At 44.9% G+C, this 27,197-nt stretch overlaps 1 protein-coding gene across 1 annotated transcript in view; it reads left to right on the forward strand.

Moving 5' to 3' along the window:
- Nucleotides 1-3,615: 3,615 nt before the first annotated feature.
- GLIS1 (GLIS family zinc finger 1) overlaps nucleotides 3,616-27,197 on the forward strand; it is a 1,425,682-nt gene continuing 1,402,100 nt past the window's right edge. The window contains exon 1 of the mRNA XM_085602586.1: nucleotides 3,616-4,047. Coding sequence (XP_085458712.1) covers nucleotides 4,041-4,047 — 7 coding nt within the window. The 5' untranslated portion in view covers nucleotides 3,616-4,040. The remainder of the gene's footprint in view (nucleotides 4,048-27,197) is intronic.

Consider the following 27,197-nt stretch of genomic DNA (forward strand, 5'->3'; position numbering starts at 1 on the left):
TTTGAAATAGCAAAAGCTTTAAACAGGCAATTTATTTAGGTGAAACAATGAGACCGGATTGATAACTGTCTCATGAAGAGGAAATGACTACAGTTATCTGGCAATTTCCCTGCTGTGCATCAATGCCACCACAACATGTTGTGTATTTTAATCAACTAAAGTGTGATTTTATCATTTGCATTTTTTTTATTGCAAAATGTATTTTTCGTTTATTGTCACTATGCACTTAACCCTTTTCATTGTGTTTCATTATGATCTGACCTCATGAATTTGTTGCACAATTTAAATTAATCATACAATAAATGGCTTTTCTTTCTTCAAAACAGGCAACTTTTACTGTTTTAAAATTGGTTTCAAAAGTATGAGAAATAGGAAGTAAAATTCATTCAGTCTCCGATTGTACCTGGAACTTTCTCCCCCCACTTGATGTACAGTGCTTCAAAGCTTTTCAAAGCGAGTTTCAGAGCACTAGCGAACGTGTGAAACTGATCATTTTTGGCAACAACATTTATGAAATGATTGTTCTTTGAGAGGTAGGCTTTGAGCCACAGATATCTCATCCTCAGAGGGTTACATGTGGGACAGTTTAGTGATGGGATCCACCGCTCATTGAAATGCATTGAGTAGAAGAGATTTGAGGCACATGGAAGGCATATTAAGTGCTCAATTTCAGGACTGAAAGTCGGGGCAGCCTTCCCCTGAAATGCATGAAAGTGGTTAAAGCCACTAAACCCCGACTAGTGTTGCGGAAAATGAGGGAAAAAGTAGAAGATACACATTTTCGGGTGTGTGGGCCTACTGGGGGCTTTGTCTTGTCCTAGGCCGTCATTATGAGCCGCCCTTTTAAAGTGCAGATCACAATTATCCCTTTTGTGCTAAATATGGACAGTTCAAACAAGCCTACATTTATTGGGGGGAAATGACCAATATTTACCAGAACAAGCAGATTTTCATGCGCTAAGTGGAATCAAATTGTGCCATTTGTGATAAATATCACACCAATTACATTGCATCGTGTAATGAGAGACCTAATTTGTTCTTGTTTTAAGAAATGGGGTAAGGTAAAGAAGTGTGAAAGGTGGTAAATTCTGGGGCTGGATTACGACATACTTAAGTAGGTGAAGGAGGGGTGAAGTTGAGGGCAATAGACTTAAGGGATGGGCAGACATTATTGTTAAAGAGGCGAGCGAGGGGAGAAGGTTCCACATTTGGTTACTTAAAGAGTGGCATTTTAGTGTGAAAGGCAGTGATGGGGTTAATGTTCTGCAGTAGGGAGGTGAGGGAGGAGATAATGTTCAAGTTCGAATAGTGAAGTAGATCTCATGTTTAAGGAGGTGAGGAATGGTTAAATAACTCCTTGTAATACGTCAAGGAAGGGTGAAAATTCAGACTTGTAGAAGATAACACAACTTCAAGCCTGATATATTTTGAGGCATAAGAAAAATGATTAAATGAATGTTCAGATATGTTAAGTGCTAAAGTTCAGACTAAAAGAGACGTGGTGGTAATAACATACAGGTTGGGGGTTCAAGTACAGGTTGAAAAGTCAAGGGAGGGTTAAGTTCCGGTTTAAAGAACCATGACAAAGGGTATGTGTGTGTGTGATAAAGTCTATACAAAGGAGAGTCCAGTCAAGGTTTTATCAGGGGAGGGAGTTAAGAACAACTAACGAGATAAAGGAGAGGGGAAAGCTCAGGTTTGAAACGGACAGGGGTTTAAGTTCACATAAAAGCGGCAAGGGAGTGTAAAGTTCAGCTATCGTGCTTCATGGTTATGGGAAGGTTGGTGCATATACTAAAGTGTCCAGAAAAGGGTACATTTTGAGTTTGATTAGATTCTCTTTAAAGAAACAAAGGAAAAGATAACGCCTACAGTTGAAGAGGCGAGGGAGAGCAAAATGTACAATTTTAAGATCTTTGAGCGGGGTACTGTTGATATTTGAAAAGCAAAAGGAGTGGGTAAAATTCAGCTCTTAAGTGAGGTAGGTGCTAACATCAGCTAAAAGCATATGACAAAAAATGGATAAAGTTCATGTTTAATAATGGTAGGAATAGAGTTCTTTTCACTATTAAAGGATTTTGGAGGAGGTAAATTCCTGATCAAAATTGTTCAGTGAAGGATTAGAGTTTGGGCAAAATAAATTCGGGTTTACATGTAGGTTTGAGGTGAGGGAGTGGACAAGGTTTAGATTTAAGAGATGAGAGCTGAGTGGAGGAATTCTGATCAGACCTATAAGAGGGAAGGGATATGCCCATGTTCAGAGTGTACAAGTGTGCCAAATTAAGTTGTATCAGGATCAGATAGGAAATCTAGGTTTTAAAAGAGGAGGGTCGGGCAACTGTTAAGGTTGCAAGAGGTGAGGAAGGGAATAAAAAAGTTCATCTTAAGAAGTGAGGGCAGTGGTGAAATTCAGATTTAAAGAAGTAAGAAAATGTATAAAGTTCATGATTAAAATGTTGAGAGCATACAGGTATGGTTTAAAGGGGTGAGGGTATACATCTCACGTTAAAGAATGAGAAAGCGACGAATAACTGGGCATACTGTGATGGTGGCAAAGTAAGGAATAAGTGTAGATGAGGAAGAGATGTGTGCAGGTTGTAAAGTTTCAAGAAAGGGAGTAAGACTACCTTTACAGGGGTGAGCGAGCGGTGAAAGTTAAAGATTGAAGAAATTCGAAAGAGGGTAAAGTTTGAATTTTGAAGAGTAAGAAATGGGTAAAATTTGAGTTTGAAAATGTGAAGAAATTGTTAAATACAGGGGTAAGTACAGGCTTAAAATTGTGACAGTAGCATCACATTCACCTTTAAATATAGAAAAAGAAGCCAGGGTCTGGTTTTAAATTGGTAGCTCTGGGGAAAGAGTGGTCTTAAAGCGATAGGTGAGATCAGGTTTAAGGAGCTGAAGATGGAGGGAAAGTCCAAATATAAAGGGGTGGAGCGGGCGTCGATCTCTACTTTTTGCTTGTACTTTGTTCAATCAAAAGCTGCAGGCAGGGTGTCAAACCGGCTTCTTTTTTACAGTTTTAAATAGCGCGAACTCGACCCTAAGGTATTGAAGCGCTTGGTTTTAGTCGTGCATGAAACAAGTGAAGTGGCTACACCTTTTCGGGGTAGCGGTTCTTACAACATGCGGTAAAGAGAAGCAAGATTTATTACTTTCAAATTCGTGTTTAGTTGAAGACAAAGATGTCCAATGAGCTAAACACAAATGTCAGTTTCCAGACAGGATGCCTAACAAAAACTCGACTTCAGGTACTTAAGAGTGCGATTAATCAGGTGGACAAAAATGTTTGCTCTTTCACGCAGGTGTGCAGTGTGCACAAGGTCAAAGGGCGTGGCGGGTGTCCTTTGAGGCACACAATGGATTGACACTCATGGAAACGTGCAAAGGTGGGGGGCTGCAACAGGGAAAGGTGGCGCGCGCCAGTTCAAACGCACCTCCAATCTCAGAGCCCGGGAACCTGGAGCGGAAATGCCCACGTGCCCTGGAACGTGCATACTGCGCACCTCTCGAGACGGCCGCCTGTCACTTCTGCACGCGCACACTGGACACATACATGAAACGTGTCTCCGTGCAGAGCGGGGAGGAGCGTGCTGAGAGGGGCTTCGGCGTTACTGCTTTGACTGGTTTCACGCAGGACACCCTCTACTCTCCCTCGTGAGCATCTGCGGCACGAAGTGGAAAGAAGGGAGCCGGGGGAGCGCGGGCAGAGGCGCGCCGAGGCGCAGAGCCCTGAAGAGCGCGGGTAGAGGCGCACCGAGGCGCAGAGCCCTGAAGAGCACAGGGCAGCGCCTCCACGGGAGTCTAGCGGCAGCCTCCAGCCCCGGGACAGCTGAGCCTCTCTGCAGCGCGGACACCCAGGGCTGCCCGGAGGCTGAGGACCAGAGAAGCGGCGCTGGAGGAGGAGGCTCCCCCTGCAGCCCACCCTGTCCCAGGCGCGTAGCCCGCTCAGGAGGCTGTCGCCTCAGCAGAGGGCGAGGGAGCGACGGCGTCTGCCCGCCAGGTACCAGCGAGGGTCACCCCTGCTGCAGGAGACCGACATGAAGGGTGAGTCCCAGGGCCGGCCACAGCTCTCAGAATAACCCTCTCCAGTCCACGTGTAAACTGACAGCCTTTGTTGCCTCAACTTTGTACTGCCTCTCCTAAGCCTTGTTACACTTTTTTGTATTTATTTCAATCTTGTCTTCGTGTTGTGTTTTTTTTTCAACTGCGATCCGCACGTTTTACCTTCTTACCTCAAATTCGTGTTCTTGCCTTTCTTTGGATACATTGGGCATATTTTTGTAAATACCTTAACACGTTGGGTTTTGGTTCTGCATTGAGCACACCCACATTTTTTAAATCTTCACATTTATCGTTTCAGTTACCAAAATACTTTAGCAAAGACGCTGCATCCAATATTATTTATACCTTTTGTTTCCTTCCACCTGCACACTTTTTTCTGAATTTCATATAAAGTGTGTGCTTTATGGCTATATGTACAATGACACCTTTTTTGTTGTATGTATACTTTTCGTCTATTTACATTCTTAATGCTTTTTACACTTGGCGTGTGTGCGCAGCTGCACATAATATTGGAAACTGTATTTACATTTTGTGTTTTGTCTCCAGACGCATATTCTCACCTGTTTACACTTTGAGTTAGTGCACGTTATTTACAAATTATATGTTCTCCCCGTACGTAAATAGACACACACTAGATGTAGTATTTTATGGTTATGTATTTTTGCACGTTAGGTGCCTTGCATTGCGCCGAGATGCCGCCGTTCACACGCTTCGGGGCGCGTTGACAGTCAGAGCGGCATGTGGGACTGAGACACCTGTGCGCGCGTCGCCGGTGCCATGTGCGCTCACTGGACGGGGGAGTTCCTGTGGTTTGCAGTCAGACAGGTAGAGTATATAAAGGCTACCTTCCCCTGCACACCGATATTTTGACTCTTTAGCGCTTGTGTTTTTTTCTATTCATTCACGTGTAAGCGGCCACACTTTGCATTCCTGCGCATGGTTTCTGTTGGCTTTCTGTTCTCTCATTCAACCTCCATTTCTTTATTCTGCGTTCTCCTACGCGCCAGTTGCGACTTGCTTAACATTCCCTTTCGATATGCTCTGTTACTTCCCTTGAATTTTTGATTTTACATTTCATTATTTTTGTGTGCCGCATGGTGGTAAATTTGAATGTCCATGGTACTTGCACAGTCCAGGTCCAGGCTTTGTTTCTTTCTCTATTTCTCGCTGTGATTGGAGACTCGAGAAGGGCACATTTTTTGGTGACATTTTGGAATGGTAGAAATAGCAATTTACCCCTCCATTTGTTTGCTCCGTCATTCACTGCTCCCTTGATTTGTCTGTCCATCACTTTCCTCCCGCCCATCTTTATAATTATTGCCAAATCCACGCGGGTCTATCCAAGCCCGCGCCGCCCCACTCACCCCATCTGTCCATCCAAGGCTGTTTGTCTTCCACAGCGCACTAAGCTCTGACCAGCCTCTTGGCGCTGTGCACGGCGAGCTCAAATGGACACCCTATGGGCACGGTTCTAAAGATTGCGGAGAGGCCGCACTCTAAGGCTCCTTGGTCTTGATCATCAGAAAGGGGAGTTGCCGGCCATGCCATGGACGTCCACGGGCCCTCCAGGGCTCTTTCTGGAGGCTGCCAGTCCGCCAGTGGCCGCACGCCGAGCCTCCGCCGCTGACAGTGGAACGGCACGGGCTCCCACTGAAGAAAACCGCAGCTTTTCGACATCTGACAAGTTCTCACCGGCTTACAGAGGGAGTGAGGATGTTTGTGTGTGTCATTAGACACAGGCGTGTTTTCTTCAATTGTGGACTGTTGTTGTGCTTCACAACAAACCACACTGAAATATCAGCCAAAAAATTACCCCTTGTGAAAACTTTCATTTAGAAGCACAGCTACTCAGGGCCGGCTTTAGTGCTGGTGGCGCCCAGTGCGACAATGGTTGTTGGCGCCCCCCCCAGTGACCACCTCTGCCATGCATTTCCTCACTACCACCCTTTAACACTGCCCCTCAAGCCTCTATAACCACTCCATCGCTCAGATGCATTAAATTAGTTGTATAGCGCCACTCATACCAGTGTAGGGTGTCAGACCACTTTACATCAAACGCACAAAACACAGAGACAATCAATCATAGGTGTGCAAATCAGTGTATGGGAAATGTTACATAAGACAGAGGACTATAAGGTGTAGGAGTCAAATGTCATCCACACTGGTAGACAGTATGGCTTAATAGCTCACTGTTCTATGCTAGGATGTTAACTTATTAACTGCAAGTAATAAAAGGACCTCTCAGACAAAAGCAACGATCTACTGATCTATTTAAATTACCTGCACTTTGTGATCTGCTGGTACAGGTTCTTTTGTGATCTGCTGTTACAGGTTCTTTGCAGTAGGCATATTAACCATCTGCGCTACCCTTAAAGCTTGCACTAGACAAACCTCCGATCTCTCTGTAGAAAGAAAATTAATCAGAGTTATCTTGACAATTTTCTTGAGGGCTGAAAACTGCTGGAGGCCAGAACGCTGGCAGAAGGTGCTTTTAAAACTATTATTAACTTGCAAATACGACGCCCCCACCTAAAGTCAGTGCCCGGTGCGGTCGCACCGGTCGCACCGCCCTAAAGCCGGCCCTGCAGCTACTCCAGATGGTGCTTTAAATGTAAATATAGACGTGCTGGCACTCACTGCCCACAGTACCTGTTTGCCCCTGAGAAGTGCCTCTACTATGCCATGTAATGCATTGCAGCAGTACTGAGAAGTAGAGGCACTCTCCCAGTAAATGTATTGCAGCAGTGCCGAGAAGTGCAGGTACTCTCCCATTAAATGTATTGCAGAAGTGCAGAGAAGTGCATGTACTCTCTCATTAAATGCATTGCAGCAGTGCCGAGAAGTGCAGGTACTCTCTCATTATTTGTATTGCAGCAGTGCTGAGAAGTGCAGGTACTCCCTCATTAAATGTATTTCAGTAGTGCCGAGAAGTGCATGTACTCTCCCATTAAATGCATTGCAGCAGTGCCGAGAAGTGCAGGTAATTTATTGCAGCAGTGCCGAGAAGTGCAAGCACTCACCCATTAAATGCATTGCAGCAGTGCCGAGAAGTGCATGTACTCTCCCATTAAATGCATTGCAGCAGTGCCGAGAAGTGCATGTACTCTCCCATTAAATGCATTGCAGCAGTGCCGAGAAGTGCATGTACTCTCCCATTAAATGCATTGCAGCAGTGCCGAGAAGTGCAGGTACTCTCCCATTAAATGTATTGCAGCAGTGCCGAGGAGTGCAGGTATTCTCTCATTAAATGTATTGCAGCATTGCCGAGAAGTTCAGGTACTCTCCCATTAAATGCATTGCAACAGTGCTGAAGAGTGCAGGTAGTCTCCGTTTCAAATGAAAGAAGTGCAAATGCTCAGTACCAGGCGATATCTGCCCATTTAAAGCACTACTCCCAGAATGCACTGCACCTCCACGGAATTCCACGTTCCACCGACTGCTACTATTGAGCTGGGCATCGTGTCGTTGTGTACAGTGAGTGGCTGCGATAGGGGTGCACATGCTTTAGGTGATTTAGTCTGTTGACAGCTGGTTTTGGGAATTTTCACTCTGCTTAGCAGTCCTCGAACGATGTTCTGCCCTTCAGTCTAGACTGACTCGTGCCTACCTTGGACCCCAGTCACCGCAACCAATCGGCTCTCCAGGCTGCTGTTTTTTCTTTATTAAGTAGGAGGTTCCAGTGGTGGTACCACTCCGTGTACATCCTCTCCACATAGGCAGCAGTCCACCCTACAGCATTGCGTGTTCTCTTTGCCAGAAGACTCGTGCGTTCTTCATTCGTTATTGACTGATTGATAGGCTCAATGAGAGAAGGGATCGTCGAAGCAGGGGTTGTGAGTATTGTATTTTTAGAAACAGGGTTCCAGAGCATTACAACCAGGGTGCTGATAGTTCCGTAAGCACTAGAAGAGCCACCACCATGGAAGTAGGGGTTCTGAATATTGCTTTGTAGAAACAGGGTTCCAGTTATGGTGCACTTGGGGCAAAATCATCACACTACAGTTCTCAGTGAGGAGATTCCTCCCCGAGTGTGCCCTTGAGTGTGGAGATTTCGCCCTCGTAACTTTACTACACGTAAGTCCCTTCGTGAATCAGGCCCCTAGTGAACAGCTAATAATTCAATTTAGTGCCAGAAGATCTGGGAAACCTGGAAGCAGAGGGTGTGAGTACTGCATCTGTAGAACTGGGGTTCCTGACTCACACCTAGCGAGTAGCTGATAGCTCAATACACACCGGAAGAGCTGGCTGACATTTGACCGGACTTTAAAGCTTGGCGCCATGCACTGAGTCACATCTGCGGAGAAAGTCAGGAGAAGGGTGTCCTCAGTTTCTTTTTGAAGGCCATGATGTTTGCCTAGGAGCTAGCCTCAGGAAAAATTGAGTGTAATTGGCAGCACCCCTGAACTGCCAAGCAGCAATCCCATTCATGAATCTGCATCTGGCTGAGATGTGCAGTAGGTTTTGGTGATTGGAGAGAGAGGAGGCTCCCTTGAAATATGGATTTAGTTTGTCAATGAATTATGTAGTCATTTGTAGACTGATACATTTGTGTGTAGGATGCAGGTGTTGACAGCTAATGACAGTCATGCTGAGCCTGTGGGAGGTCACAGGGGGCGGGTAAGTCCCCGGGTAGTAGTCTGATCAAGAGGATGCCTGGTGCATTCTTGGCGTCATGGAACAGGATACTTCTGTGGGCGTGGACTGTGTGCACTGCTGCTGTATGAGCAGGATCTCACCATTTCTCAGAGTCAAGGAATAGTACATTTTTTTTGATGTTCCCAAAAACCCATTGAGTGAGTTTGTCTATTGAGCAGTTTGATTTGCATCTCATTTAGCTGGCTGGGGAGCCAGCAGGGGTAAAAGTTAAGCAAGACACAAGATCATCCGCTTCATGCAAGCATGAGCGTGGCTTCCACTGCTCGTGTCTCGGTAGAACAGAAAGGCTCCATCTCGGGTTGGAATTCAACTCTAGTATGGTGTGTGGCCACGCTGTTCAGCATGGCCTGCCATTGACTCTGGATTGTTGGTTGCCTCTAGATTGGTTGTTGCTTCTGCACTGGAGAGTTGTCTCAAGGCCATCCACGTATCATCTAGTGTGGTGGGTGCTTCTGCACTGGAGACTCTTCCCAAAACCGTCTACCTCATCTTTAGCTTGGTGGTTGCTTCTGCAACGGAGAGTTGACGCAAAGCCTTCCAGATGATTTCTGGCAGTTGATAATGCACAGGAGAGCCACCCAGCTACCTTCCAGGTGATCTATAAGGTGGTGGTTGCTTCTGCTCTACACTGGAGAGTCAACAAGGCCTTTCAGTTTATCTCTAGTGTGGAAGTTGTGTCTGCACTGGAGTGCTGCACAAAGGCCTACTACATGGTGTCTTAGGTGGTGGTTGCTTTTGTACCCGAGAAATACCGCAAGGCCTGAAACGTGATCTCAAACCTGCCGGATGCTTCTGAACCAGATAGACAGCTCAAGTCCTACCCGGTATACAACCTTTACAACGCAACTTTTACAACGCACTACACTTACAACGCATTTTTTACAACGCAACATCCACTACAACGCATTCCATTACATCGCAGGACACTACAACGCATTTTTAAAAACTACCTGTACAACGCATTCCATTACATCGCATACTACCTTTACAACGCATACCATTACAACGCATAATATTACATTAATACCCCTACACTATCCAACACTTACCCTACTGTTGCACCCCCTGGAGTTAGAATAGTAATTTTTACCCCTATACTATCCAACACTTACCCTACTGTTGCACCCCCTGGAGTTAGAATAGTAATTTTTACCCCTATACTATCCAACACTTACCCTAATGTTGCACCCCCTGGAGTTAGAATAGTAATTTTTACCCCTATACTATCCAACACTTGCCCTACTGTTGCACCCCCTGGAGTTAGAATAGTAATTTTTACCCCTATACTATCCAACACTTACCCTACTGTTGCACCCCCTGGAGTTAGAATAGTAATTTTTACCCCTATACTATCCAACACTTACCCTACTGTTGCACCCCCTGGAGTTAGAATAGTAATTTTTACCCCTATACTATCCAACACTTACCCTACTGTTGCACCCCCTGGAGTTAGAATAGTAATTTTTACCCATATACTATCCAACACTTGCCCTACTGTTGCACCCCCTGGAGTTAGAATAGTAATTTTTACCCCTATACTATCCAACACTTACCCTACTGTTGCACCCCCTGGAGTAAGAATAGTAATTTTTACCCCTATACTATCCAACACTTACCCTACTGTTGCACCCCCTGGAGTAAGAATAGTAATTTTTACCCCTATATTATCCAACAATTACTCTACTGTTGCACCGCCTGGAGTAAGATTAGTAATTGTTACCCCTATACTATCCAATACTTACCTTAAATGCAATGTAATATTATGCGTTGTAATGGTATGCGTTGTAAAGGTAGCATGCGATGTAATGGAATGCGTTGTAAAGGTAGTTTTTAAAAATGCGTTGTAGTGTCCTGCGATGTAATGGAATGCGTTGTAGTGGATGTTGCGTTGTAAAAAATGCGTTGTAAGTGCATGCGTTGTAAAAGTGTGCGTTGTAACGACATACATCCGTCCTACCCTACAGACCTCTAGTCCGGCGCACCCTTTTGAACTAGAAAAATTATCTCTTACACCTATTGGTCTACAGTGATGCCCTGTCCAACCACTGGTGGAAGGTCACGGCTGCATTATTTTACATAAGAATGAATTTCTGATCGTTTCTAGGACGTTGGCCTTTCCAATTAGGGACAATGTTGTAGAGTATGCAAACAGCCTCCTACACGTCCTCACGAAGAGACGGACATCTTTTTTTCAATTTTAGAAGTGCCTAGAAGAATTGTGGTTTTGCGAGGCGCTGGCCTGAAACGGTGGTAGTTTATCATATACCTGTTGCTATTTATTTTTATGTCCAGTTAAATTCAAAGAGATTAATTGGCTATGAAAGTGCTTGACCAGCTTTAAACTTTCGATGACATGAACTCAGTGAGATGAATGTTTTGGAAAATCACAGTACAAAATATATCTTTTTTAAATTTATATTTCATTTGAAAGATGAGGAAATGTGGACTGTAAGTTTTGAACAAAATTTTGTGCAGCTATAGGATATCAACCCTGCCTCTGGAGGGTTCATGCATTCGGAAGTGGAAGGCGTGTGTCCACACTAGAATGGAAGAAAGGCCCTGGCTACTCCATTCTCATTGGATCGCTTCAGCTGCATGTAGCGGCAGATGACACAAAAAGGACCGTCCAAGACTAAATAAAAAGAACACCTGTTATTATAAGTGAGGGATCAATTTTCGTTACATTATTTTTTTTAATTTTGTAACCCTTTAAAAGTGCCATACTGTAACCCTTTGTTGGGCACTTCTAAAAGAACAAAAGCTTTGCACGTCTACTTTTGACTCTCGTTGCTCTGTTCAGCTTTCTTAGTCTTTTAGGCCATGTGTGGTTTAGTTTGAATGTGTGTAGGTTGCGCTTGCGTAGAGCCGGCATGCCATCAAGATGGCCTCCAGATTACAGTGAATGAAGGACTGGGGGATGCAAAGCAACTTTATTCATCAGATGGTGGGAACTTAAGACTGCCATCAATTGTTCTTCTTGAGTAGAGCAGAGAGGGGCAGAGCCTAATGCATGCAAGGATAAGTACCTTTAACCTTTCCACGCCTTGTGTACTGTCGGACGGTGTCAAGGAGTCTGGAACCTCAGAGGATGGTGGACGTATCATTGGTTAGGGTTATGGGTCAGGAAGACAAGGTCAAGCCCCAGAAGGTATCATGGGTATGCATCCTGCTTTGAGTAGAATTGCTTTGGATCCTGGGAGACACTGAAGGGAAGTCGTGTCTGGAGTGGTAATGCTCACTCTAAGGCTTTTTATTCAGGGTGCACACTGATGGAATTTGAGCTCCCTGAAGATGTAGAACTGAGGAAGACACAGCTCAAGGGGTTTCCTGTATTTCAGAGAGTATGACTGTGTGATAGTTGGGATGTGGTAAGGCAACGGCTGCCCACGCACAGTGTGTCGCTGTGGATTTAGCTGCCACTTTGAAACCCCCTGCCTGCCTACACCAAAGACACTGAAGAAAACATCCAGGAAAGAGCTGAAGACCCTGCCGCAATAACACCACTTCTCTTCTGAGAGCCACTGCTATGTACTGATCCCACCTCCCTCCTTCAGGTCTCTCAGACTCCCCTACCACCCTACCCTTACCACCACCTGCAACCCACATCCCCTACCGCCCTACCCTCACCACCAACATCCCCTACCGCCTTACCCTCACCACCACCTGCCAACCACCTCCCCTACCCCCTACCCTTACCACCACCTGCCAACCACCTCCCCTACCCCCTACCACCACCTGCCAACCACCTCCCCTACCCCCTACCTTCACCACCACTTGGCAACCACCTCCCCTACTCCCCTACCTTCACCACCACCTGCCAACCACCTTGGATTTAGTGTGGTCTGAAGTGAACACACACAGGTTGTACTCAGGTCACCAAACAGAAAAAACAGACTTACAAAACAGGAGATTTATTGTGCATGGGAAAACCACTGTTCTCCACTGGGCACTGGCCTATGCATTCCCCCAAAAAACAGTTTTAATTTACGTACATCGATGGTTTAACTATTACCACAGACATGTTATCGACCCCAAGGTTAGGACAGAATTCCTTTTTCCTAGGTCTTATTGGATATTCCTGTTAGAGCAACAGAAAGCATTGCTAGCGTGTTTTTTTTAATTGTGTAATAACATCCAGCTTTTATTGGCGTGGACCTTCGAGCCACCGACCCTTGCACTTTACTACTTTCGAGGTATATTGTGCCCCTGGGCACACGTTTCTTAGAGAGATCTGCCCGTCCCATCGGCCAAAGCAAGCGCTCGTTTTCACTTTTATATGGAGAGAATTTAACTGTGAGCAAAAAGCACACGTTTGTGACTTAGAGTTTGATAGACAATTTCCACCGAGACATTCTTTTAATGGGTTGATAAACCACAGCTGACTTCTTTGACCATAAAAGGTAAAATTACCAAACTGTACTCGCAAATTGCACCCAACAGAAAATAAATAAATAGAAAATGTCTGGGGGGGAGGGGGGGGGGGGGGGAGAAACGGGGGCACGACGACCACAAGCGGCAGGCAAAAATTAGCTAGCAAATTCAATAACTTCAAATTGCGTGGCAGTAGCAGTCACTGACCCCCCTACAGTATTTTCCAAGCAGGCTTCATCGTTTCTCTGCATGAAGAAGGTGCAGCCTGTTAAACACGTCTGTCTGTTGCACTCTATAAATCAGGTGTTTTACACTCTGGGTTTAAATGGCGGCACTGTTGTAAGTGTGAGCTACAGCTCTCCGAAGAGTTATTATCGACATGCCACTGAGGTGAGGGCCCCTTGTAATGTTTCACTGCCTGCTCTGCTGCGCCACGCTACGTCGCCACACAGTCTAGGAGGAGTTTAGCGCTCCCCAAAGTTTCTGATGCTGTCTTCAGATTGCCTCCATGACTGAGAGACAAATGCAATAAAAACCGGTGACCTGTCAGCAGAGTTTATGAAAAGCAGCGGTGAAATAATAGACATCAATATATGTAAAAAAGAGGTGTGGAGCGACAATCTAAAAACATCAAGAGCCAGGGGCCAGATGTAAAACGAGAATTAGCATGCGCCAACGGGTTTGCGACCTGTTTGCACATGCTAATTCTGATAGGGCCATGTACAATCACTATTTTGCGAGTCGTAAATAAGTTGGAACTCGCAAAATAGAGTTTTGCCACTCGCTATTAGGAAGGGGCGTTCCCTTCCTAAAAGCCATGTACCAATTTTTTGCGACCGCAATTGCGGTTGCAAATCACTTGCAAATTACCAACCTCTGGTCCAGATGTACAAAAATTGCTAACTGCGATTTCCAGATTGAGATTCTTACCGAATCGCAATTAGGAAATCACAATTCCTAACGTTTTTAAGATTTATTCCTAAAATAGGGATTGCTAATGGGGTCGGAAATCAACCTACCTCATGAATATTAATGAGGTAGTTCACAAATTGTCGCAATAAGAATCGCTGCCATCACAGGGATGGTGGCTGGTTGGGGGTCAGGAAAATGAGATGCATTAATAGTTACAGAAATTGAAACCTTTAAGTTTCAGTTTGTACGATTAGGCAGTGGCCCATCTCTTAAAAAACAATTTTTTTCTTCACATTCTGAAAGGACAAGGGTTCCCTGGGACCACCTACATTTGCATATGATTGCCACTACCTTTGAGTAATTGGTGAAAAATTAATGTTTTTGCCACTGCAATTCAAATCGGGTATGCATGTAGTAATGTTTTGCAACATGTATTTGGAAGGAATGCCCTAAACATGTCCCTTCCAAATACCAAATTGGATTTGGGTCGCAAACACAATTTTGTGATGCAGTCACAAGTTGCCAAATCGCAGTTTGGTTTTTGTACATTTGAAAAGCATTTTTGCTGCCGCAAACGGCCCAATTCAGTGAATGGAGCTGTTTGCAGTCTCAAAAATGTTTTGTGCATCTGGCCTCAGAAGAACCATACATTCTGTATGTTTTGGGAGAAGAAGATGATATATCGATGGACAGGAATTTAACCTCTCATTTTTTATTTCAACCTTTATTTTTACACAGGAGAATATTGTGCTGCTTTTGATACTTTTGTCCCATTACTTCATGCCTTGCCCCTCCCCCTTTCTCTCAGGGTGCTGTCCTATATGTCGTCTCTGTCACAGTGTTTCTAGCACAATCACTCTTCACCTTAATAGGGAAAACACATGGTTTTGCTTAGATGCCTGCATTTATACACATTAAAAATGTGACCCTGCATTAGGTATTTTTATGTAGATGTATTTGGATTTCACTGCTACTTTTTTCTCACGTGACAGGGCAAATGTATTACGACACTATAAAATCTTCGATTTGGTGCACAGCACTGTGTTTTATAGTGCATCTTCCGTAACGGGGAGTCCTGCCTCCAGTGGTCTAATTCAAAATGCCTCCCCCACCCAGATGATGAGGAGGCCCGCGAGTCTCCCAGATCTAACCGATATTCATTGACCATGGGACCCCTGGAGAGTTGGGGTGCTCTGCACTGCACGGGCTGCATGGACCTGCATTCCGCCCCTGCCTGCCTCGCGTGTTGCTGCAGACCGGCTCTTAGAAGGCTCGGGTGGAAGAAACAAAACAGGCTCAAACTGTTCTCAAAGTTTACACTAGCTACCCTGCTCTTTCTTTTCCTGACCATACAGCACGTAGACTGAAGACAATTATCGGGAAAGAAAAGTGAAAGGAAATGCCAGAATTAAAAGCGCTTTAAAATTAAAGTAAAAATAAAAGCTCTTTAAAAGTGACTTGGAAACGCCCAGTCCAATTTAAAGTTGAATATGCATTGAATTGATTTTTAATTTTAACTGTTGCCATCTTTCCTTTCCCAAGGTGTGGAAAGAAGTGGCGCTTTCTACCGTTTTTTGCTAGAACTTTTAAAGCCTGCGCGTGCATCGCCAAGAAAATAGGTACATTACGTAATCTGTATTTTTGGACAGCGCGTGAGAGGCATTATAAACATTCCACAACCTTGCACCACATTTCACTTTATAGGCCCTTCAGGAAGAATGACGTCATAGTGCCACGCTCAAGGTGTGCAGACTTTTTTACACTCTAAAGGTTTAAGTGGCAGACCAAATGATGCGTAAGGTTATGGTCGCCCAACAGAGGTGTTTGGGGTTGAGCCCACCAGTACATCTTCGATTTATTGGGATACAGTCCCTCCTTTGAGGTACATTTTGAAAAGGTGGCATTTTGACTCACACTTGTATGGTTACCAAAGGTCCTGCCTTTGTAAAATTGATATATTTTAATATTTATTTTATACATTTAAATGAGTTTCATATCTAGATGTAAATTTCAAAGTATTTGAGGTACACTCAATAGTTAGTACACTGAAAGGTCTGATGAGATTGTTACAATCAATCAGAAGGCTTAGAATATAGGCTTTAAGGGATCAAGGGTCAAGATGGCCACCTTTTCAGGCTGAACTGTAGGTGCCCGGCTTATATCCCGAATAATACTAAAGGATCAGATTTCCCCCAAACTAGCAAAGGCAATATGTGGTCGAGCAAGAGGCTAACAAGGGTCCTTGCTCTCTACATTGGTGAATAGGACAGTCAATCGTCACATGTGGTCACTGAGCTGTGAAGCTCTCCCTCCAGGAGGACAGATCCTCTTTGATCCTGTTCTTGCAGCCCATATGCAGAGTGTCTGGGGTGGGGCCATCTTCTTCTCTGTTCTTAAGGGACAATGGTGGTTGTCCATGACTGTGCCACATTTGAGAGCATGTAGGGTTTTGTATGGTGCCCTGTGGGTGCATCTCTACTCAGGGCCAGATTATAAGTCTGGCAGTCCCCTGACCACCAGACTCGTGGTGGCGCTGCGGATCCAGCCACCGCCTTACCGGCGGTCCGACCGCCCAATTTTGACTTGGGCAGTCGGACTGCACTAGGACTGCCAGTTCTGCCAGGGAACCGCCGTTCCCTGGTGTAGGAGCAGTGGTCAGAGGCCACAATATGCTTGGCAGGACTGCCACAGTCCCGCCAAGTATATTACGAGGTTCCTCTTCACCAGGCTTATCATGTCGGTTCCACCGCAATGAAAAGCCTGGCAGAAAGGAAACAAGGGGGGCCCTAGAGCCCCCTGTGCCTCAGACATATGTGGATGCACACAGGGACTTATGAGTCCATGTCGTACAGGAACCTTGTGAGGTGTTCCCATTGTGGTGCCTTTTCAAAAGGCTCCGCAGGGGGAACCGCCATGCCGCCCACCTGCCTGAGCACTGGAAAGTAGTAATCTGGCGGGCGAGCGGCGGTGACCTTCGGCGGAGCGGTGGCTTGGACTGCGGCACCACTGTTCTGCTGTAAGGTTGTAATTAGGCCCTTGGAGTTCAGGTCTCAGGACAACCTTTGTCTCACTTTATGGTCTGAGCTGGGCCAGACTGGGAACGAGAACCGGCCCTGGCAAAGTGCTCGGCCGCCCACCGGGGGTTTGGGGGTGCGGCCGAGCTCTTTGCCAGTGCCGGTTTTCGTCCGATTTCGTTACAGGGCCGTTTTTGCAGCTATGCTGCAAGAACGGCCCTGTAACAAAAACGGCCCCCAGGAGCCCAAAACCGGCCCCCACCCGTGCGGCCGACCGGGGGATTGCCCGGTGCCCGCTACGGCCAGTCCGGCCCTGGGTCTGAGTGTCTATGCTGTGAATCTCCGGAGGTTTACAATTTTTTAAATTACTAGATTATCTGGTGTTGCACTTTTTTGCTCTTAGACTAGTTCTAAACAAGTGCACATGCGCCACTTGCAGCATGTGTAGTATGTCTAAAACAGTTATGTCTATAATAACAGACCAAAACGTCGTATTGAATAGATCTGCATAAAAAGAACTATACATATTATTCCATGATGCAAAACTTCTAATCATTGAAGCAAGGATATGATCCTGACTTAGAGCATCTAGTTACAAACCATGACTAAATGTGCAATATCTTCATAGGTGCTCTGGTATCAATGCATGTCCCAGCTTGAGGCACCTCTTCAACCTCGTGCCTAAAGGTAGAGGAGAGATGCACTATGTGGTGCAGTGTCTATAGGTTCATTGAAACAGGAAATGAAAATGTAATTTGAAAATAACCCTAACGCTATGGGTGGTATGGCAACGACGGGGGGAAACTCTCAAACATGTTGTTAGGAGAATCGGTAGATCTGAGGATTTAGGTAACCTAATATTAGTAAGAAGAGACCTAGTCAAACAGCAGCCGGTGCCATTGGCATATGAAGCCCCTAACAACGATAACGAAGTACAGGTGAAGATCAAAATGAGCCTCAGCAATTTCCGAGACATGGTATATTCCTCTGCATGGATATGGGGGAAACACAGTAAGCGAGGGTTACGTTCCTGGAAGGATATGGGCCACCATTGAGATGAGAGCTGGCATTGTCATATCAAGTATTGAGAAGCGACTGGCACATCCCAAACCAAAGATGATATTGCCAACATAGTCTCTGCTCAATATTATTAAACTTGCACCATATACACCTGTTAAAGAGTACAGGCCTTTTTTAATCTGACCGAACTAGTATGAATGAATGAATGAGGGTTTTATAGAGTGCATGGTTACTCCATTCAGAGTGTCCTTGCGCTAGGCTTCAGAGTCCACCAGGTTTCCGCATACAAGCAAGATACTTATTTTTGTTTTTTCCAGAAGATGGTGTCAAAGCATTCTGATCTCAGTTCAAAAGGAAGGGAATTCCACAGTTTTGCTGTCAAATAGCTGAAGGAGTGACCACACAGCCGTGATCGTTGTGTCTTGGGGATCACCGTCAATGCTGCCCCTGCGGACCTCGAGAATCCGTTTGGCTGAGAGGTAATGAGGACATCTCTGATGCAGAATTTTATTCCCGCAGCAAAGGGCTTTAAAAGAGACTCTTTCCCTTGTAGGGAGCTAGTGGAGTTTAGAGAGGTCTCGCCCATGGGGAAGTGTTTAGGGATGTTTTGCAACAGGCGAGCGGCCGCATTCTGGACCTGCTGGAGTTTTTGCAGTCTGTCCTGCGCTGCCCTAAGATACAGGACATTACAATAATCCAGTCTAGAGACTAAAAGGGTCTGAACTACTGTCTTCCTTGCTGAGCTAGGAAGGAGCCCTAAGATTTTGCGTAGTGTATTCCAGCCAGTTACAGCTAGTTCCATTACCTGCTATCACAAGACAAGGTATGGTCAAAGACAAAGCATAGATTTTTTACTTTAGGCTTAGGCATAGGTGTAGGACCACGATTGTCTGTCCACCACGCCGAGGACCAGATCGATGGTTGCTTCCCCACACTCAGGACTTTCGTCTTATCCGCATTAAGTTTAAGGCATCTGATGTCCACTCAATCGGCTAGGTCTAACAGACATGCTCTGAAACTCTCCTCAGTAGTCCCCCTGTCCTGCGCCAGAGTGATGATTGGCTGAGTGTCATCCGCGTACGACACGATCTGCACACCGTGACGCTCGAACACCTTGCCTAGTGGGGCGCATATAGAGATTCAAGAGTTGGACGCAGGGCAGAGCTTTGTGGTACTCCTTGCTGGAGTGGGAGAGTCTCAGAGATATAGGGCTGCAGTGATACCTGGAAAGTTCCATTCTGGAGATAGTCTGCCAGACATTTGAGCGCCTGATCCCGACACCGAGCTGCCATAGTTGTTTCATTAGAAGACCGTGGGACGCAGTGTTGAAAGCCACACTAAGGTCAAGCATGACCAAGGTGTAGGAAACTGGCTCTGTACATACTATACCACAGAGTGGTATAGTGTGAACATAGTCCAGGGGATCCCAAAAGGTATAGCAGAAGCTAAATTAGATAATCCCTAACAGCTCTCTTTGTGGTAGTGTGAGTGAGCAGTTAGGCTTATCAGGAGGGTGTGTTAATCATTTATTGTATTCACTCAAGGACTGATTGCACACACCCAGAGACAGAATCCAGACCAATTAGGTAAGTATGAAAAAAGGTATACTTATGTTTTAGTTCTAGGACCAGGCATTACTTGGGACAGGTAGGTAAAAGGTACGTTCAATTGTAAAACTTTAGAAGGAAATGCAATTAAGAATGGATTTGCAATCGTTACAGGTTTGTATTTGCTTTAAAAACAGTTTAGATTACATAGAAATTACTTTGGATTACTTTTGCGTTATTTTTGGATTACATCGACTACTCAGGGTGATTTGCCTAGATATCCCACGTGGATCCTACAATACAAAGATAAGTAAGAATTTTTCAGGTTTAATGTACAGTTACTTTTCTTCCATACGAAAACAGTTCAACACAGAACGTTTTAGGAACAAAAGCTCATAACATTGGTTCCTATGGGGAAAAGAAGGTTATTGGTTTGCAGGTAAGTAAATGACCTGCGAGAATAGTTTTTGGGGGTTAGAGACAAGGTTCCGCAAGGTTCATATGGGCACTCAAATTGCACCACCAGTTGCATTAGGGCGGCTAGATGCAAAGTGCAGTGGCCCAATGTTAGCCCATGGGGCTAAGGGGGCCTTCTGTCAGGGGCTGCTTACTGGTAGGCCACTTGGTTGTGGGAGCAAAACCCCAGGGGTTTGGATAAGCACTGCAGGGGCCAAAATTCAGCACAGGAGCTGCATCACGAGCGGCACGGTGGTGGATATGCAGAGTGCCAAGAAGGTGTTGGGAGCCCTGTGGTTTGCAATGAGAGCTCCCGTTTGAAGAAAAGGCTGCAGGCTCGAGCAGGGAGACATCGTGGAGGCGACCACCGGCTGGAGAGGTGAGTAGGGTTCTAGGAAGATGCCTGGACAATGTCGGTTGGGCCACCCAAGGTCGTGGGGCATCGGGTGCAGGGGTGTCTTTTGGCATTGGGTCTTCTTACTAGCTATGGTCGCAGTCATTTGGGGACCCTTCAGGTTGAGGCTGCAGGCGTTGGCTTGAATCTTGAGGTAGGTCTGGGATCACTAGATCCAGGCCAGGATCGCTGGGGAGACCTCCTTGTGGAATTGGGCCACTCGGGCTGTGGGCGTTGGGTACAGAGTGGTGCAGAACCACAGAGCCACCTGGATCTGTGTTCTGTGTTTGGAGTCTTTGTTGAGCAAATCCGGTGCCCACCGGAGATTGAGTCTTGCAGATAAGTGCAGGGCAGATCCTCTGGGTTCTGGGGGGGTTACTGGACATGCCGGGGTTTCTGCTGTAGTCAGGTCGGAGTCAGTACAGGCCGATAAGGCTGGGGGCCAAAGCAGTCGGTGTCCTCTTCTTCCTGGGTCATCACGGATTTTTGGCCCTTTTTCTTTCTTCCTCGAACCTGAGAAGGCAAGGTTCAGGGTCGCCCCTAAATACTAAATTTAGGGGCGTTACAGGGGTGTGCAGGTCAGTAGCAATGGGTCCCTGTCTTGGGGCGAGTACACTTCCTATTATGGCAAGCCTCCAGTGAGAGAGGGGCATGACCCTCTCCCTAATTGGCTGGGTCGCCTCATCTTCAAGATGGAGGGGAACTGAGATGTGTGCTTCACCTCGTCTCCACCACCTGAGGGGTAGAGTTGGCAAAGGTGGGCTCAATTTTCCTGTCGATTTTCCCACCCAAAGTGAGGGTCAGAACTGGTGAGAGCCAGTTCCTGGGGACAGCAAAATGCAGGGACATCTTAAAGGGGCTGCAGGTCTTTGAAGCTTCCTCTTCGTGGACCCAGTCCATCCTGAGGGAGGAAGCATGACACCTCTGCCCAGGATGGGCTTTGTCTCTGGACCCAGAGAGTGGAGGCTCTGTACCCAGGGGTCCAGAAACCTGCCTGGTGATGGCAAGTGGTGGGTAGCCATTCAGGAATCACTCCAGGACTGGTCGTTTTTCATGGGCATCTGGGAGATGCCCTCTGTGTCTATTTTACATTTACTGCCTGCATTCCTCGTATTTTGGTTCTGTGCTCATCGGTTGCATTCCCGAGGCTTGCCCGTGAAGCACAGCCTTGCCGGAAGTGTCGCAGATCATCTAGCCATGGATCCAGAGATGCTGCTGAGCCGAAATTGAGACAACATGTTATAGTTATGGGCTGGGCCAAAGTTTCCAATTTGTGGGCCATTTTTGTTTTGGCATCTGACATGCTTGGCTGCCATTTTGGATTGAATTTAATTTCTTATTGGAGACTTCTGTATCACTTTTCTTTTATCACGTCAAGTTCCAGTATTCATTCAACTTTTACGGCAATTTTTCTTTCATATTTCATTTTTTGTTACTAGTCAATCATTTTAAAACATGAATGGCATTACCTCCCTCCACTACTCTTGACAATTCCTGGGGTGCCTTCATTGGATTGGCTTCGAAGGAAGGAATCTTTTGTGATGTATTTGGATGCCAACGATGGTGATATGTTCACAAACAAAAATGTTATTAATGCATAACATAGGTTCTAAGGGGCGATCTAAATTGAAAACATTGCCTGTGAAAGTTGTAAAAATACAGGTACTTGAAGGAGGTGTGTCTGGGAAGTAGTTCCAGTAGAAATTCTTGATAAATATGCTGCAGTGATTAAAACTTTACACAATAGATTCTTGCTTTTTCAGGAATTTTACCTTAGAAAGGCGCACGTTCTTACAGAGCAGCCAACACCATGGACAGTCAGTTGATGGTTTTGTGCCGTCCTTAAGGCTACTTGTCACTATTGTGAATTCAAGGACAAAATCATATGTGACCAATTAATTGATAAAACATGCAACAAGAAAATAGAGAAAAGGTTTGCTCTCTACAGAAGACCCTGATCTAGAGTCTGCCATTTCCATTGACAAGGCCATTTAAAACCTCAGATGCACATTTTAAATAATTATTGCCCCCGTGGCCCGTGTGGACCGCGTGTCTAATAAGGAGATACATGTAATTTGAACCAAAGAGGAATGGAAAGACACCAAAAGGGGTCAATGAAAAAAAAACAGTATGACAACTCAAAGGAAAACGACACAACAACACTGGTACAAGTTTTAGATGTGGTAGTCGGTCCCATGTAGCATCAACCAAGAACTGTCCTGAGTTAGTTCAGACATGTTTGATGTGTAATTGCAAAGGTTACTTTACAAGATTATGTTGTAGCGTCCTCAGGTTTACCATATCAAAGTGATGGAATGTTTAGGGAATTAATGTGAAAAGAATGGTATGTTGACCATTACGGAGAACCAATGTGCTAGAGAGTGCAGGTGGTGATGAACGTATAGCTTCTGTGAAAACCATCCAGAAGAAAGACCCCTTATTGTAATGTTCTGGTAATTATCATTGATATGGATGTGATGGTTGATTCTGGGTCACCTTTCACTTTGATTATCCCCAAGATTTTCAGGAAAATAAAACCACAAGATCTGAAAAGTTCAAGCATAAAAATGTATACTTATGGGGAAAAGAAGACTGATATCAAAGGGCAGGTCGATGGAAAATTAGAATTTGAAGGTGAAAAGGCACAGGGTGTAGTCTATGTTGTAAAAGAACGTATTGGGTTGGAATAACTAAGGAAAGTTAGGCATAATATTGGATCCCAACTATCCTGACTGTGTGATTTCCAAATCAAGACTAGCTGGAATGAATGTGTCACCCAACCATGACCAAATGAGTGGGCAAATTTCCCGTTGTATATATAGAATGTCTTGGAAGGTGAAAGGGATTCCAATACAAAATCACGTTAAGAATGGGTGCCATCACTATAGCACACAAGATACGAAGGGTACCCTTATCTTTGAGGGGAAATTTGTGCAGAGAGTTAGATAGACTGTGCAAAATTGATTTCAGTGAGCCGATTGAAGGGTCTAAATGACTTGCCCCGGTCATTTTAGCACACTAGAGTGAACGTTTATTCCGCCTCTGTGTGTATTTGCATGATCTCAATCTGAATATTTGGAGCTTTTTCCAAATGTTTTAGAAATATTGAATATCCCAGAAAATGCCTCAATATTCACTACTTTGGATATTTCAACTGCTTACCACCTGGTGGTGTTGCATGAGAAACATCACCTCCTTTGTTACACCCAAGGAAGATTTTTGTTTCAAATGCGTGCCATTCGCTTAGCGTCTGCTTCCTTGATGTTCCAAAGACTGATGAAAAAGATGCTCAAGAATTATGATAGAGTTCGTTATTTCCAAGATGACTTACTTGTCTTTGCAAATATTATAGAGCAGCACAATTCTAGGTTAATGAGGTTGTTGCAGATTTTACAAGATAGGGGTTTGACTCACCGATGCAATAAGTGTAAATCTGAAAAAGCAGATGTAAACTACTTGGGGCATCACATATCCAGGTGTGGTAAGGACCAGAAAGAAGCTGTTGAAGGCCATTGAGGAAGCACCTGCTCCTACTAACAAACATCATTCTTGTTGTAGGCCTGATTTTATTTTGAAATTTGTTTCCTACTTTGCTGATAAAACCAATCCTTTAGGAAATTTACTTAAGAAAGGTATGTTGTATGAATGGAAGGAGGAGTGTCAGAAGGCCTTTTACATGGTTCGCAAGGATATAGTATCTGCAGGACCATTAAAACCCTAGGAGATTACGGATGTTACTATCATTGTTACTAATGCCAGCAATTTTGGCTTTGGAACCATTCTGATGCAAAGAAGGAATAATGTTAATGAAAGAGAAGATGCTGCATTTGCACCAGGAGCACTCTGTGGAGTCAAGCCCACATACTCTATCAGAGAGAAGGAGGCTTTGACATTATGGTGCGGAACACAGTACCTCTGCATGTATGATTGGGGAGTGCCCTTTGTCCTCTGCACTGACCATAAACCCCTGATTGATTTATTCAGCACTAAAGGTGCGGGAAAACCACACCCAAGATTGCCAACTGGCAATACAGATTACAAGAATATAGCTATAAGATTGAATATGTGCCAGGAAAAAGAAACGTGCTGGCAGATTTCTTTGTCCGGGATGCCTTTGCAGGGTTCAGCTGGATTGATGTATGAGGATGATGAGAAAGTTTGCTTGAACAATCGTTTGAAGGTGCGATGAATGGAGCACTGACAGAAGATGAGAAGAGAGACGATTTGGACAAAGATGAGGTCCTCAAAGGGTGGCTCGGTTCCTAGAAGTTAGACCAAGAGGCTATGCACAAGTGGCTCCGGAACCTACATGTGATAAGGGTCTGCTACGTTGCCTTGGACAACTGGTAATGTCATCCACCATGAGAAAGAACATCTCAGAATTATCTCATGAAGGCCACATAGGTGTTAAGGTGATTGAAAGTAGGGTGCATGAAGAGTTTTGTGACTTTGTGTTTCCAAAGTGACAGACTGCTTTGTGAGAGCCTGGTGGCCATTATTAATGAGTGATACATCCCAAGTGACTAAAACTTCACCAGTCATTCTCGTGGATGCACCTACTGCACCATGGTCATAATTGGCCCTTGAAATCCCATGACCCTTAAATGTTTTGGGTGAGGTTTCCAAATATGCCATCATATTGACAGATTATAAAATGAAGTTCCCTGAAGTCAGTTTCATGAATAGAATAAACACTACATCTGTGATCCAATTTCTACAAAAAATATTCGTGAGATTGGAATAACCAAGTCAAATAGTAATTGATAAAGAGAAGAGGACATTCTTGGATTAGACATTTATGGTATCAAACACCTTAGCATGTCCTAATACCATCCCAGGAGCAGTGAATTGGTTGAGCGTTTCAACCATACATCGTAAGATCAATTAAGGTTGGTGTTAGCTACTACATTTAATTGGAGACCAGTAGTGGAAAATGTGTTCTGGGCATACAGAACAATGCCTGGCATGTCAACAGGGGTGTCACATTTTGTTCTATTGTGAGGAGGTGTACCTGGTGTGGCTGATGTGAGGAAAAAAGGTGCAAAGTGAGTATGAGGCTTCACGTAAAATAGCAGATCTATAGAACACGGAAAAGGGATGTTGGATTGGAATCAATACACCGGGTTATGTTGCAAAGGGTGAATCTAAGTTTACTCCTAGTGTACAAGTTGAGCATGTACTGCAGAATGTGGTACATATCAAGGATGGCAGGGTCTGGAATAAAGACAAAATTGCACGTATACCCCTTGAGAAAGTTGGTTATTTGTGTGCTCTTTTTGGGTTAGGAGGAACACAGGAAAGAGAACAGGTTGCATGACACACGAGAACAGTCTGGCAGACAGGTGCCAGTGCATTACAAAGACTATATTACGGGATAGGAAATAATAATTCCTATGCTAATCCATCCTTAGCTTCATACTGGTTGGGTGCCTGTCTGGTAATCGATCAGCTAGGCAATTCCTGCACAGGATATTATGTTAATGCTGTCACTGATTGTATTTCTATTATTAGTACTACCTCTTTCTTATTAATTCTTGTTGGTCACCTTATTACGTTTGGGGGCACTCGCCATACTCGTCGTCACCTATTACACACGTGCCCTTATTTTCTGCTCTATTGTATGATGCCTAACTCTTTTCTTCTCCTCATGGAATTTGTTGCAACTTCTTACTTTTTATCTTATATGTTCTAAAAATGTGGTTGTGTTTTGTAGAGGGGGAAGAGGTGTTGTGTTAATTCTCCAGCAGTTCCGCGAGCAGTTGTGTGAGGCACTGAGAGTAAGACAGGAGTCTCACACTGGAGGTGGCCGGGCAGGACTGTGATCCGTGGCCCTAGATAAACTGAGTGCATCCTCGTCCGCCTTCAGGACCATGGTGATGATGGTGGTCTGCAGCATGACTGCTTCTCAGAAGAACATGATGCAAAGCCAAAGGCCCTTGCGGCTTCTGCCTCTGGAACAGGGGTCTCACAGTGAAGGTGGACCAGCTGATCACAGGAATGTGGTCAGTGGCCCTAGAGTAACTGAGTGCATACCCTTCCTCGTCCAGTGCCATAGTAACAATTGAGGTTTAATACAGACCGCTTACTCTTGGTAAAAGGCCACTGCCTGCATGGTCTATTTTAACTTGTCCTCAAATACGTTTGTGTATTAATATTTTATTTCACTGCATAGTTTATTACCTCACTTACTCAGTTTCTACGGGCACTGATCACACAGTCCCGCAAAATGTTGCAACTAAATTAAATAATGTTTTATTAAATTAAGTGACTCTTTGAGCTAGTGGTAGCCCGTTGGCGGTTTGGGACATTTAACTGCATAAAATTTGAATTATCAGTGTAACTCAATTCACTAACAGGACACAGTTTGAATGGAAGGAATTTTGCACACCGCAATGCAGTTCTATTCTTAAAAAAAATATCTTACCACAGTGCAAATTAGCTTTCTGCTTGAATAAAGCCTTTTGCGTTCTGCTGTAAAGACTAAATGGCAGAATCTCATTTTAGGATAATCTCCATAATTTTCAGACATGCTCGGTCCGCCACAAAGCCTGACGTGTCATTGGCCCTGCAGGTCTTTCAGCGGCACCGGCCAGTCTGTAAATCCACCCATTACCTATTCCCAGTCCACCCCTGGCACCAGTTTTTGCCAGTGCTAATGTTTCATAGCTCTGGGCGTAAAACTGAGCAGCAACGCCCAGGGATGGCAGATAAATTGGCATCTCATAGTCTTTGCAAGCAATCTGTTTCAATGTTGGGAGCAGT

Source organism: Triturus cristatus, chromosome 4_2 (assembly GCF_964204655.1).
Source record: "Triturus cristatus chromosome 4_2, aTriCri1.1, whole genome shotgun sequence".
NCBI classification, from domain to species: Eukaryota; Metazoa; Chordata; class Amphibia; order Caudata; family Salamandridae; genus Triturus; species Triturus cristatus.